This window comes from Notechis scutatus, chromosome 4 (genome assembly GCF_049901735.1).
Source record: "Notechis scutatus isolate UNSWTSFEM ecotype Mainland chromosome 4, rNotScu1.2, whole genome shotgun sequence".
Taxonomy (NCBI): domain Eukaryota; kingdom Metazoa; phylum Chordata; class Lepidosauria; order Squamata; family Elapidae; genus Notechis; species Notechis scutatus.
The window spans coordinates 2,851,637-2,866,051 of record NC_142012.1 but is presented as its reverse complement, the minus strand read 5'-3'; the positions used below and the strand labels follow the sequence as shown (position 1 = coordinate 2,866,051).

The 14,415-nt window shown below is 49.9% G+C and overlaps 1 protein-coding gene across 1 annotated transcript in view; it reads left to right on the top strand.

Moving 5' to 3' along the window:
• Window positions 1–3,324: 3,324 nt before the first annotated feature.
• Window positions 3,325–14,415, top strand: part of ADRA1D (adrenoceptor alpha 1D) — a 54,813-nt gene continuing 43,722 nt past the window's right edge. Inside the window, 2 exon segments of the mRNA XM_087962682.1 lie at window positions 3,325–4,049; window positions 4,052–4,555. Of these exon segments, the coding sequence (XP_087818808.1) occupies window positions 3,587–4,049; window positions 4,052–4,555 (967 nt within the window). The 5' untranslated portion in view covers window positions 3,325–3,586.

Sequence of the window (14,415 nt, the reverse complement as noted above, 5' to 3'; positions counted from 1 at the left end):
TAGTGTGGTGACCAAAACTGGATGCAGACTGCTATCCTGTCACCCTCAGCCCTTCTTGTCATTAAACGAGACCTACCCAGTTCCCTCAATCGTTCACCATACGGTTTTGGCCTTCAGTCCCCGAATCGTCTTTGTTGCTCTTCTCTGTAGATGCAGCATCTTTTTCGTATCACGGCGGCCAACACTTGTACGCCTTATTCCAAGCAGGGCCTCGCTTATGTAATATTGCAATCTAGTATTACCGTATAAATACAGAATATTGCATTATATAGAACCTCCCTGGGAGTGTTTCCAGTGCTTACTCATGGAAATGAGATCACAGGGTGTGCAAAACATTCTGATCTCCCAAAAAGAAAAAGAAAAGAAAAGAAAAAGATATTTGAAAAAGATCCATCATGGCCAAGCTTGGTCCCAAGAATAGGATCAAAGGAACTATTTCATTCCATTCTGCTTGGAATAAATTACGGGGGGGAAAGTAAGAATCCAAAGCATGGTGCATTCTCCTGTTTTACAGAGCTATTAAATTGATTAGATTAATAGACGGTCCCAGCAAGGATTACCTTTCCTTCCCAAAAAAAGAATTGATCAAGAAGATTATTTTTGTTTCAAAAAATAGTATCTAGGCAGCCTTCCAGGAAGGGAGGGAGGGTGGGAGGGAGGAAGGAAGGAAAGAAAGAGGAAGGAAGGAAGGAAGGAAGGAAGGAAGGAAGGAAGGAAGGAAGGAAGGAAGGAAGGAAGGAAGGAAGGAAGGAGGGAGGGAGGGAAAGAGAGAGAGAAAAGAAAGAGGGAGAGAGGAGGGGAGAAGAAGGAAGGAAAGAAGGAAGGAAAGGAAAGGAAAGGAAAGGAAAGGAAAGGAAAGGAAAGAAGAAAGGAAAGGAAAGGAAAAGAAGGAAGGAAGGAAGGAAGGAAGGAAGGAAGGAAGGAAGGAAGGAAGGAAGGAAGGAAGGAAGGAAGGAAGGAAGGAAGGAAAGGAAAGAAGGAAGGAAGGAAGGAAGGAAGGGAAGGAAAGAAAGGAAAGGAGAAAAAAGAAAGAGGAAGAGAGAGGAGGAAGGAGGGGAAGGAAGGAAGGAAGGAAGGAAGGAAGGAAGGAAGGAGGGAGGGAAGAGAGAGAGAAAAGAAAGAGGGAGAAGGAGGGGAAGGAAGGAAGGAAGGAAGGAAGGAAGGAGGGAGGAAAGAGAGAGAAAAGAAAGAGAGAGAGGAAGGAAGAAAGAGAGGGAGGAAAGGAGAGAAAGGAAGGAAGGAAGGAAGGAAGGAAGGAAGGAAGGAAGGAAGGAAGGAAGGAAGGAGGGGGTTCCAACACTGGAAACTTTCAAGAAGAGACAGACAGTCGCTTCTCTGGAATGGGAGAGGGTGTCCTCCCGAGCAGGAGGTTGGACTAGATGGCCTCGAAGGTCCCTTCCGGCTGTTATGAGCCACCCTGCCCACCTGGGACCTGGAGTTGGGGCTCCTCCATCCCCGGCGGCTTTTCAAGAAGAGACCGGACAGCCGTCTATCCGAAACGGGCAGGGGGCGGGGGTTGGACTGGATGACCTCGAAGGCCCCCTCCAGCCCGGTGGGTGTTTTTTTTTCCCCTTGCCTTGCGGGCGCGGCGGCGGCGGCGGCGGCGGCTCCGTCCCTCTGCTGCCCCCTAGCGCCTCCGGGGACGCCCGGTGGAAGAAGCGCCGGGGAGCCTTCAACGGAGCGATTTCGGGCCAGCGGCGAAGCCCCGCCCGCCTCCCGCCGCGCCTCCGCCCGGCTGCTCCGCCGACCGACGCGGCGGGGACCCTCGGCGCCAGCCCCGCACCGCCGCCTCGCCCGCCCGGCTGGCCCGCTCCGCGCTGCTGCCCCGCAGAGCCCTCGGCTGCCTTGGCTGCGCAGGGACCGCGGCGGCGGCGGCGCTCGCCCGGCATAGGCGCCCCGGAGCCCCGCTCGCTGCCCGGAGGGTCCCGCGCCGCGCCGGCCGTTTCCCCGGATGGAGGAGGCTTGAGGGAGACCGGCGGGGAAAGAGGGTGAAGCGTTTCCCCCCCTCTCTCTCTCCTTTGCCTTCTTTTTCTCCTTCTTCCCTTTTCTTTCCTTCTTTCTACTTCCCTTCCTTCCATCCATCATTTCACCCGCTTTCTCCTCTCTTTCCCTCGTGCTTGTCCTTCCTTCCTCCTCCCTTCCTCTTTCGGTTGGTCTGTCTTTCCTTCTGTCCTCTCTTCCCCTTCCTTCCTTCCTTCTTTCCTTCCTTCCTCTTTTCTTTCTTTCTTTCTTTCCTTCCTTCCTTCCTTCCTTCTTAGTTTCCTTCCTTCCTTCCTTCCTTCCTCCCTCCCTTCCTTCCTCCCTTCCATTTTCTGTTGGTCAGTCTTTCCTTCTGTCCTCTCTTCCCCTTCCTTCCTTCCTTCTTTCCTTCCTTCCTTTCACCCATTCTATCCTTTCCTTGTCCTTCCTTCCTTCCTTCCCTTCCTTCCTTCCTCCCATTCTATCCTTTCTTTCCTTGTCTTCCTTCCTTCCTTCCTTCCTTCCTTCCTTCCTTCCTTCCTTCCTTCCTTCCTTCTTCCCTTCCTTTCACCCATTCTATCCTTTTTTCCTTGTGCTTATCCTTCCTTCCTTCCTTCCTTCCTTCCTTCCTTCCTTCCTTCCTTCCTTCCTTCTTTTCTCTCCTTTTTCCTTTCCTTTCCCTCTCCCAGATCCCGGAAGGGTCAAAAGGGCCCCCCCAGAAGAACCCCAAAAGCTCTGCATTCAAATTTTCCTGGGAAGATTTGTAAGGGCGGGGGGGGGGGTTGCCCAAAGAGAGAAAGGCAGGCAGGTGGGCAGAACCCAGCGAAGGCAAACTTCTTGAGCTCTAGCTCCTTCGTGGAATAAATCTGCCAGGGCTGGGCGGCTGAAGATCAAGAAAGCAGTGAGCGATGTGATGTTAAGGCAGAGCCGAGCTTTGCAGGAATCGTCGTCTGCAAAGGGAGGGAGATAGTGTGGGGAAAGCAAGAACAAGGAAGGAAAGGAAAGGAAAAGGAAAGGAAAGGAAAGGAAGGAAGGAAGGAAGGAAGGAAGGAAGGAAGGAAGGAAGGAAGGAAGGAAGGAAGGAAGGAAGGAAGACAGAAAGACAGGCAGACAGGCAGACAGGAAGGAAGGAAAGAAGAAGGAAGGCAGAAAGAAAGACAGACAGAAAGGAAGGAAGGGAGACAGAAAGAAGGTAGGAAAGAAAGAAAGAAGGAAGGAAGGAAGGAAGGAAGGAAGGAAAGAAGGAAGAAGGAGGGAAGGAAGAAGGACAGACAGGAAGGAAGGAAGACAGAAAGGAAGGAAGGAAGGAAAGAAGAAAGAAACTAGGAAGGAAGGAAGAAGGAAAGAAAGAAAGAAAGAGAAGAAAGAAAGAAAGAAAGAAAGAAAGAAAGAAAGAAAAGAGGAAGGAAGGAAAGAAGGAAGGAGGGCTGTCTCCATATGCTTATAAAGGGGAGGGGGCTTTGGGATTTTTCAACAGGGGCTCAACCTTCCTCCCGGGATGTGGTAGGGGGGCACTGGGGGCCCGTGGGAGAGAGACCAGGCTGCCCAGCATCTCTCCCCCTCCCCATTGGCGTCACTGAGCCTCCGTCCATCCCGCCCGATGGAGACCGAGCCGTTTTGAAAAAGAATGACTTTCTCTGACCGGATTAATGCCAGCTTGCATGGGAACCACACGGGAGACGCCGGCGGCGGCGGGATTAACAGCTCGTCCTGGAGCGCCGAAGAGGCCCTCTCCAACAGCAGCGGCGGCGGCGCCTCCGTCGTAACCCCGGGACTGAGCCTGCAGTCGGTGGGCGTGGGGCTCTTCCTGGCCGCCTTCATCCTCCTGGCCATTGTGGGCAACATCTTGGTCATCCTCTCGGTGGCCTGCAACCGCCACCTGAGGACCGTCACCAACTACTTCATCGTCAACTTGGCCATCGCCGACCTGCTTCTCAGCACCACCGTCCTGCCTTTCTCGGCCACCTTGGAGGTGCTGGACCTCTGGGTCTTCGGCCGCGTCTTCTGCGACATCTGGGCCGCCGTGGACGTCCTGTGTTGCACGGCGTCCATCATGAGCCTCTGCATCATCTCGGTGGACCGCTACATTGGGTCAAGCACTCCCTCAAGTACCCCGCCATCATGACGGAGAAGAAGGCCGTGGTCATCCTGGGGCTGGTCTGGCTCTCCTCCGCCATCATCTCCGTCGGTCCCCTCTTGGGCTGGAAGGAAGACCCTCCCGAGAGCGAGGAGTTCTGCACCATCACGGAAGAGCCCGGCTACGCCCTCTTCTCCTCCCTCTTCTCTTTCTACCTGCCCCTCCTGGTCATCCTGGTCATGTACTTCAACATCTACGTGGTGGCCAGAAGGACCACCAAGAACCTCGAAGCCGGCGTCAAGAAGGAGCGGAGCAAGTCCATGGAAGTGGTGCTCCGCATCCATTGCCGCAACGTCTTGGAGGACTCCTTGGCCAGCACCAAGAGGCACACCTTCCGGAGCTCCCTCTCCGTCCGGCTTTTGAAGTTCTCCAGGGAGAAGAAGGCAGCCAAGACGTTGGCCATCGTGGTCGGGGTCTTCATTCTCTGCTGGCTGCCCTTCTTTTTCGTCCTCTCGTTCGGTAAGTCCGACGGCTTCGGGCCTCGCGCATTTCAGGGGTTGGCCGTTAGATACGGGTTGGGCAAGTGGGGCCACGGCCATATTTCGACAACCTCTGGTTCCGGAGAACTCATCCTCTCCCCACCCCCACCCCCAGGAGGGATCAGGCACGGGGACACTCGATCTCCAATTGAGTCCTCCCAATGACCCAACAAATGGTTGGCTTTACATCCATATTCGGGGGTCCTGGGTGCTCTCTGAGTTTGGTGGCTTTCTTGGAGACGTTTCATGACCCAACTAGGTAACATCATCAGGGCTAGAAGGGAGTGGACATTGCAGAGGAGGAGGAGGAGGGAGGAGGAGGAGGAGGAGGAGGAGGAGGAGGAGGAGGAGGAGGAGGAGGAGGAGGAGGAGGAGGAGGAGGAGGAGGAGGAGGAAGAGTCTTTAATGCTGTCTGAGCTTGGTTGCTTTCTTGCAGACATTTCATTACCCAACTAGGTTACATCATCAGTGTTAGAAGGGAGGGGGTTTTCAGGGAGGAAGAGGAAAAGGAGGAGGAGGAGGACTGTGGGGTCCTTGGTGCTCTCTGAGCTTGGGTGCTTTCTTGCAGACGTTTCATGACCCAACTGGGTAACATCATCAGTGCTAGAAAAACCCCACTCCCTTCTGGCACTGATGATGTGACCTAGATAGGCGATGTAAACGTCTCCAAGAAAACAACCCAGCTCAGGGAGCACCCAGGACACCACCATTCAGCCCTGAGCTATAAATATTCTCCTCTGTCAATCTGAATTCAGTTGGGCAGCTGTGGAAAAAAAACCTGGCCCACTGACAACAATCTCTCACGTACAATTGTGGAAACCCTCCCTACACACCTTTGGCAGGGGTAGAAATGTCCACATGTAAAGTTGTCTGAAGTGGTGTAGGGTTTCCTGCCTGGGCAGGAGGTTGGACTAGAAGACCTCCAAGGTCCCTTCTAACTCTGTTCTTCTATGGTATTCTAAAGCTCTTTTTTAAGTGCCACCCACCCCTTCTAGACATCATGAAAAGCACATTGAGGACTGCAAGATATATTTTTTTAAAAGTGTTTCTTGCCAAGCTAAGAAAAGACTAGAGTCCTTTGGCTTCTTTAATGCTTGTTCCCTTTAATGGGAGACCCCCCAAAAAACTCACCCTAACAAACTTTGGATACTGCGGACAGCTGTATCGGACAGATAGACCATTCATGGAGATCTTCCATCCATCCCTTTTGCAGACGCTCCTAAGCTGCCTCTCAAAGATGGGAGAGGGTTTCTTGGGGGGGCCCTCCCCAACTGTTTTTCTGGTCCTCTCTAAAAACAGCTTTGGGGGCCCTGAAGGATGGGGCTGAGCTGGACCTGCAAAGGTCCACTTTGACCATCAGAATTCCTCTTGGTTGTGTAAAGTGCAAAGATGCACCAGGCACATTTTTTCACATGTGGTGGACTTGCAATGCTGCAAATATATATATATATATATTGGAGACTGATTCCGATTCAGGAGTGGAACGAATGGTGGGAGAGTGTATTCCATTTAAACCAGAATATTTTTTTCCTCCTAGGAATAATATCAGAAAGATATAGGAAGGATTTGACTTATCTAATAGTACATTGCACTGACTGTGGCAGAATAATATATGCACAATACTGGAAGAATGAAAACCTACTGTCAGAAACAGAGATAATAAGGAAAATTATGGCCTGCAGAACCAGATAAGTTATCTCTAGAATTAAAAAAAACAAGGGAGGATCTACGTACTGTGAAACATGGAATAAATTCTATCAATGTTTGCATAGAAGAAGGCAAGGTCAGAACGTAAGTAGCTAAGAGGATTAGAATAATTAGGAAATAATATATCAAACAAGGAGATTGTAAATGATGAAGTAAAATGTATATATGTACAGTTGTGCTCCTAAGTTTACATACCCTGGCAGAATTTATAATTTCTTGGCTATTTTTCAGAGAATATGAATGATAACACAAAAACTTTTCTTTCACTCATGGTTAGTGGTTGGCTGAAGCCATTTATTATCAATCAACTGTGTTTACTCTTTTTAAATCACGATGACAACAGAAACTACCCAAATGACCCACTAACTATGAGTGGAAGAAAAGGTTCATACTCTCTTTAAAATGGCCAAGAAATCATAAGAAATCTGCCAGGGTTTGTAAACTTAGGAGCACAACTGTATAACAATTGTAATGCTAGATCGGCTGCACCGTGCTGTGTTCTTATAATTAAAATTAAAATAAAATTAAAATAGAGAAAAGTTCTCTAAGTTGGTTGCACCCAACTAGGGGATGACATCTAGTCAACTTGGACCGAACTCAAAATAAAGGAAGAGGTGGTGGGATCTTGTTAGGTCTTCTAAGGACATCTCAGGGCTGTTGAGTAGATTTGAGAGAGCCAAAGAACCTTCCAGAACACATGCATGGTAACCTCCTTCCGTTTTGGTGCAAGGACATCTTCATAAAATTACTAGAAGTCCCATTTTTCTTCTTCATTGCTCATTGGGCTGGAGGGGGACCAATTCACTGCAAAACCGACCCATTTGGGCCTAGAAAGGTGCCTACTGAACCAGAGATCCACTTTGATTAGGCCAAGGGGCTCCCAGATCTCCTTTTAGATCTCCTTGCCCGAAGATCTGCACCCTAAGAAGTCCACCTGATGCCAAATCGGAGATCTTTAGGGGGAAACAGTAACGGATTCTTGTGCTAGTCCTGATGGTTCGGTTTTTTTAAATACGTTGGGAAGAGATGGGCTTTGTCTTTTGACCCCAAAAAAAATCCTTCTGCTATCCCAAATTGCTCTCCATCCCTTCAGATCCAAAATATACCCAGGTGAGGTGTGTGTGTGTGTGTGTGTGTGTGTGCATAAAATCTTTTCCTGCAACTGATCAGCGAAACACGCCTGTTGCGGAGAGTCAGTCAGCAATAACCAACGTTATCCTACCAACTTGCCTATCCAGAGTAAAGATCTAATATTCACCAGAAATAGGTAGAGCCCCCATGTGCAGGAAGTGTGTGTCTGAATAGCGGGAGCTATTGCAAAAAAATAAAAAGAGGTTAATCACCACCGCCTGTTTATTCCTTTCTGAAAACAGAGTCCAGCTATTATCTAAGCAAATGCAGCAGAAAACTCTGCCAACGCCAGTTGACTAAGGTTCCTTCGCGGTCAAACAATCCGGCCCCGCGAGCTGCTAAAACCCAGAATTTTAGAGCTGCACTGAGCGTTCCCAGTGAGATATATTTAACATACGTCTCCTCTCCGACTGAAAGGATGTAAAAGTGACTGAGCTATTTTTACGCAGTCCAGCACTACAGACATGACTCAGCCCTCACCTCTCCTGAATGCAGATTGGCAGCTCTGGGTGGAGAGACGGGTTGTAGTGGCTGGTCCAAAGCCAAAAGACAAGAGAAGGAGAGAAAGAGAGGGAGGGAGGGGAGAGAAGGAGAGAAGGAGAGAAAGGGAGGGAGGAATAGGAACAGAAAGAGAGAGGGAGAGAGAGATGGAGGGAGAGAGGAATAGAGAAGGAGAGAAAGAGAGAAAGAGAGGGAGGGAGGGAGAGGAGAGAAATGGAGGGAGAGAAGGAGAGAAAGGGAGGGAGGAATAGAAACAGAAAGAGAGAGGGAGAGAGAGATGGAGGGAGAGAGGAATAGAGAAGGAGAGAAAGAGAGAAAGAGAGGGAGGGAGGGAGAGGAGAGAAATGGAGGGAGAGAAGGAGAGAAAGGGAGGGAGGAATAGAAACAGAAAGAGAGAGGGAGAGGGAGAGAGAGATGGAGGGAGAGATGGAGGGAGGGAGGAAGAGAGAAGGAGAGAAAGAGAGAAAGGGAGGGAGGGAGAGGAGAGAAAGGGAGGGAGGGAGAGAAGGAGAGAAAGGGAGGGAGGAATAGAAAGAGAAAGAGAGAGGGAGAGGGAGAGAGAGATGGAGGGAGGGAGGAAGAGAGAAGGAGAGAAAGAGAGAAAGAGAGGAAGGGAGGGAGAGGAGAGAAATGGAGGGAGAGAAGGAGAGAAAGGGAGGGAGGAATAGAAACAGAAAGAGAGAGGGAGAGGGAGAGAGAGATGGAGGGAGAGATGGAGGGAGGGAGGAAGAGAGAAGGAGAGAAAGAGAGAAAGGGAGGGAGAGGAGAGAAAGGGAGGGAGGGAGAGAAGGAGAGAAAGGGAGGGAGGAATAGAAAGAGAAAGAGAGAGGAGAGGGAGAGAGAGATGGAGGGAGGGAGGAAGAGAAAAGGAGAGAGAGAGAAGGAAAGAAAGAGGAGGGAGGGAGAGAAAGGGAGGGAGAGAAGGAGAGAAAGGGAGGGAGGAATAGAAAGAGAAAGGGAGAGGGAGAGAGAGATGGAGGGAGGGAGGAAGAGAAAAGGAGAGAGAGAGAAGGAGAGAAAGGGGGAGAGAGTGAGAAGGAGAGAAAGAGAGGGAGGGAGAAAGAAAGAGGGAGGGAGGGAGGGAGGGAGGAAAAAGGGAGGGAGAGAAAGAAGGAAAGAAAGGGACGGAGAGAGGGAGAGGGATAGATACAAACAAAAAGAAAGAAAGTGGGAGATAAAGGGAGGGAGGGAGAAAGTAAGAGAGGGAGAGAGAGAAAGAGAGGGAGGGAGAAAGGGAGAGAGAGAAAGGGAGAAAATAGGAAGGCTTGAGGCCATGCATCCGGGCCCTTTTCCCCCCCTGCACTGCATCTCCAGGGCTTCCAACGGAAGAGCGGGGTCAAGACCTGGGCTACACTAAGCCAAAGACTTTGTCATCGGAGGCAGCGTTTATATCGCCCGGTGCCAACGTCCCTACAGGTGGAATTGGTGGGAAATGTGGTCGCAACCTAGCAAGGGCCACTTGAGAACGGCTGGAGAGAAGCTTGCTTGCTTGCTTGCTTGCTTATTGATTGATCTGTTGTTGTTTTTTAATCCCACCTTTATTACTTTATAATTAATGAAGAAATAAGCTAACGCTCCTTCCTTCTCCCGTTTTCCCCACAACAACAAGATGGGTTGGACTGGCAGAGGGGAGACTAGGCAAAGTCACCCAGCTGGATTTCCTGCCTAAAGTGGGACTAGAATTCACTGTCTCCTGGTGGTTGTCCCAGGGTCACCCAACTGTCATTCGTGGCTAAGGCGGGACTAGAACTCACACCCTCCTACTAATTGTTCCAAAGTTTCCCCAGCCAGCTTTCGTGGCTAAAACAAGACTAGATCTCACCGTCACTTTGTGATGGGCCCAGGGTCACCCAACTATCTTTCATGTTTAAGGCGGGACTAGAACTCACCATCTCCTAGCGATTGTTCCAAAGTTTCCCAGCCAGCTTTCATGGCTAAGACAAGACTAGAACTCACTGTCCCCCGGTGATGGGCCCAAAGTCACCCAGCCAATTGTTAAGCGGTTCATTACATAGCCACACCCAATTTTATGCCTTGCTTAGCAATGAAAAATTCTGGTCTCCATTGCAGTCGTACGTCAAGGACTATCCATAATGCTAAAAGCTACACACCTGTGGACCTCGGGACTTATTCCCAGTAAGTTATCAATGTTATACCGTAGAGATGGAGAGACGCCTCCTTGGAAGAACATGTGTTCACACATCCAGGTTCATGTCATGTGTTCACACATCCAGGTTCATGTCATGTGTTCACACATCCAGGTTCATGTAATGTGTTCACACATCCAGGTTCATACACATCCAGGTTCATGTCATGTGTTCACACATCCAGGTTCATGTCATGTGTTCACACATCCAGGTTCATGTCAACTTGTAAAACATTCCTATGCCAGTTTCCAAGTTGCCATAAGAAAGAGGGGTGGAGGGGAACATAGGGAAAATGAACTCAGAAGCACATGGATTGATGAACGTGGTCCATTGGACAATCTGAATTATGATACGTTGTGGTCCACCGGCAGCCTGTGGGGATGGCAGCAGAGTTGGACAGTGAGAAGGAACATGGGCCAGTGCAGGAGTCCTGGGAGGACTCGGATGAGGGACCTGCGTCCAACACAGAGATGGGGCCAGGGCCACCTGGGAGTTATCTGTTGACTCCGGAGCCTCCAGAATCTGACCGCAGCGAGGCAGAGGAACAGCGTGAGCCTGTTCCCAATGCGCACTTGCACAGACCTGCCAGAAGGCAAGAACCGTTAAGACAAAAGGGGCGAGTCGGGAGTAAGGCTTGGAGGTGATCAGCCCTGCCCATGAGACATAAAGGAGGAGCAAAGGGACAGGAGCCTTTGCAGGAAGCAACTTTGTTCTCTCTGTTCGGCTTAAACCTTGAAGCTCTGTGTGGACTTTGTACTTCGGTTGGTTTTTTTATAATTCATTTGGCGCTTTAGTTGTTGGCAGCAATTCAAAGGAGAGAAAGGTGAGTGCTTCTCTCGAGGGACTGTTTGGTACTCATTACGGGCTGGGAATGCATATAATTCCCAGCCGTTGAAATAAAAAGAGTGTTGTTTGGACTAAGCGTAGGCTTAATTATGGTCTTAGAAAGCCTTGATCAGAACATGATGCACCCTGAGGGTTGGGGGGGAAACAGGGTCATTGGTGATTGTAAATTCGTATCTCAGAGTCGGCTTCCTATAGTTTCATGCCAGGATGTCGCTCCTAATAAATCCTTTGGAGTTTTTTTGAAGTTTGGCTCGAGGATCACAATTTAATTAGGGCGATCGCCGGAATCCTGACAGTTCACACATTACACTGTATAGTGCCTATGTTCACAATACATGATTCATCCACTGTTGTAAATCTAAAGACTGCATGCTGCCCTTAGGTAGTTGTATAATCTCAGTTTTCCAGATTGTTAGTGGGCATCACTTGTTTTACATACTCTGTCTGTTGGGTCAATTGTTTGTTCAACGTAACAGATACAGATAATCAGAGTTGGAAGGGACCTTGTAGGTCATCTAGTCCAACCCCCCACCCAAGCGGAGACCCTACACCATTTCTGACAAATGGCAGTCCAATCTCTTCTTGAAAGTCTCAAGTGATGGCGCTTCCACAACTTCCAAGGGCAACTTCCGTTCCACTGGTTGATTGTTCTCACTGTCAGAAAGTTTCTCCTTATTTCCAGGTTGAATCTCTCCTTGTTCAGTTTCCATCCATTCTTCCTTGTCTGGCCTTCGGGTGCCTTGGAAAATAGCTTGACCCCTTTCCTCCTCTCTGGGGCAGCCCCTCAAATATTGGAAGATGCTCTCCTGTCTCCCCTGGTCCTTCTCTTCCCTGGACTAGCCAGGCCCAGTTCCTGCAACTGTTCGTTGTATGTTTTAGCCTCCAGTCCCCTAATCCTCCTGCTTGCTCTTCTCTGTACTTTTTCTAGCATCTCAACATCTTTTTTTATAGTGTGGTGAACAAAACTGGATGCAGGACTCTAGGTGTGGTCTTACTAAGGCTTTATAGAGTGGTATTAGTACCTCCCTTGATCTGGATTGTATCCCTCTGTTAATACAATTTAGGATTGCATTGGTTTTTTTGGCTGCTACTGCACACTGCTGGCTCCTATTTAGCTGGTTGTCCACTAAGACATAGTGTGCCCCATCATTGGAGGCTTTCAAGAAGAGGCTGGACAGCCATTTGTTGAGCAGGGGGTTGGACTAGAAGACCTCCGAAGTCCCTTCCAAACATCTTATTCTGTGTTCTATATTATCCCAGCTCTCAGGAGCAGTTTGGCGAAGATGGCGAATTGTGTTGAGTTGCCTTGAGAACAAACCCCAGAGATACAATGTCAGGTTTGCTGAACAAGCCAATGTTTTAGCAGATTAGTGGTTTGGTGCAATGCATAGACTGATATCTACCAAGGACCATTGTTGATGGAACAGTGTGATAACAGAGTGACCTTTTCTGTGGGTGAGCGAAATTTACTATTTTGACTGTGGATTTAGTTATGTGTTGTTCTGTTTTTTTAAAAAGATCCAGACACAATTTTGGTGGTCTGCAGAGAAATGTCCCCCCCCCCCAAAGCAATTAATCCAGGCTGTGTGGAAACACAAGGCTGTGCCACCCACATGGCCCGTGGAAATACAAGGCTTGCATCGCTTGCATTGTGAACAACACGAGGTAGTGAAGGGAGGGGGGAAAGGGCGGAGGGGGGAACTTGCCCCATGTGCCCCACTTGCCTGGCCTGGCCACCGGGCTGCTTCTTTCCGCTTCTTTCTTCTTCTGCTTTTGGCTGCACGCAAGGAAAGCAGCAGAAGTCTTTCTTTCTCTCCCCCAAACTCCACCAGAAATGAGTCTATGGGACCCTGCAAGGCCTCCTGCACCAAGAGGCTGAGCTGGCAAAGACTCGTTTCTGGTGGAGTTTGGGGGAGAGAAAGAAAGACTTCTGCTGCTTCTGCTGCTTTCCTTGCATGAAGCCAAAAGTCTCTCTCTCTCTCCCCCCCTGAGAACAGAGCTGGAGACGGTCTCCTGCGACCCCAAATAAAGAACGATCGATCGGTAGGAAAACGGGGTGGGGAATTTTCCTGCAGACTTTTGGGGGGATTTTCCCAGGGTTTCTGGTCCACAGGATTTAAAATGATGGGTTTGGTGGTCCCTGAGATCCAAAAGGTTGGAGACCCCTGGACTAGAAGACCTCCAAGATCCCTTCCAACTCCATTATTCTGTTATTTTATTCTGTTATTGAGAACTTTCCTTGATAAACCATGGAGGTGATTTTCCGGCTGCTTATGCAGAGAAGTTGACAGCTCAGCATCTTGGATGGCTGAAGGAATGGGACCAGGGATTTCTTAAAATCAAATATTTTTCATTTGAAGCTGAGGACGGCTTCAGTTTCCAGTTTTGAACTCCAGTTCTCCTGATCTCTTGTTTATTTTCTCAACTCTTAAGATTGAGGGTTCTTGGGACGGAAACCAAATTATGCTAGGAATTTTGAACGTGGGGGCTGAAGACGGTGGCCTTAACATTTCACCAAGGAGGCTCAAGTTTTAGCCATTGTTTGTTTTTTTTAAGGCACCCCAAGGAAGTTGGCTCTCGAAAACAACATTTGAAAAGGCCAAAAAACATCCTTTTAATTTATTTATTTATTTATTTATTTATTTATTTATTTATTTAAATTTGGATCCTGAAACATGGCGTATCTAGGTTTTAGGACGTGACCAAAATACAGATAACAGCTCTTGAGCCGAAAGTCAAACAATCCGTTTGCAGCTAAGACAGGGTGGGCAAACTACGGCCCATGGCCACATCCGGCCCTTTGGTCTGTCCAATCCGGCCCGCCCCTGAAAAAAATTGCTGGGCGTGGCATATTGCCCTGTGCGCGTGGCCCCAAAGCTGCAAAACAGTGCGGAGCGATCTAGGGGTAGGAAAGAAAAGAACTTTGCAAAGGCCTCGGCTGGGAGTTGAAATCACCTTCGAGTGCGACTTCTCCGAAGGTGAGTCCCCACCGATCCCCTTTTTTCCCGGGGCTTCAGGCTTAAACTTTGCAAAGGCAAAGTTTGCAGGCTGGAGCGTCTTCCCGCCGAGGAGCGGGAAGGGTTCCGCCCAACTGGCGGGCGGGCGGGCTGCTTAAACTTTGCTCGGCGGCACTTTAAAGCCTGCTCCCAGCACCGAGCAACTTCCCAGCAACTTTCGGCTTCCTTTAACTCGCGGGCGCCGCGCCTGGCCCTGAGCCGCTGCAGCGGAGGGGAAGCCCAGCGGGCGGGAGGGCTGCTTGGAGGAGGCGACCGGCGGTGCTCCGGCAGCAGCAACAGGCAGTTCCGCCCGGCTCCACTCAGGTGCCCGGCTGGGGCTGTCAGGAGTTGCTACCGCCAGTGGTTGCGCGCGGCTCCAGTCCCGCATTGCCTTGGGAAGGAAAAGGCAAAACCAGGAGCCGCTGAGGCTGAGCCTCCGGTGCCGCTGCTCCGTTGCAAAGCACCGCCGCGGCTCTTCCTTTTTGCCTTTCCCTTCCCGAGGCAACGCGGGA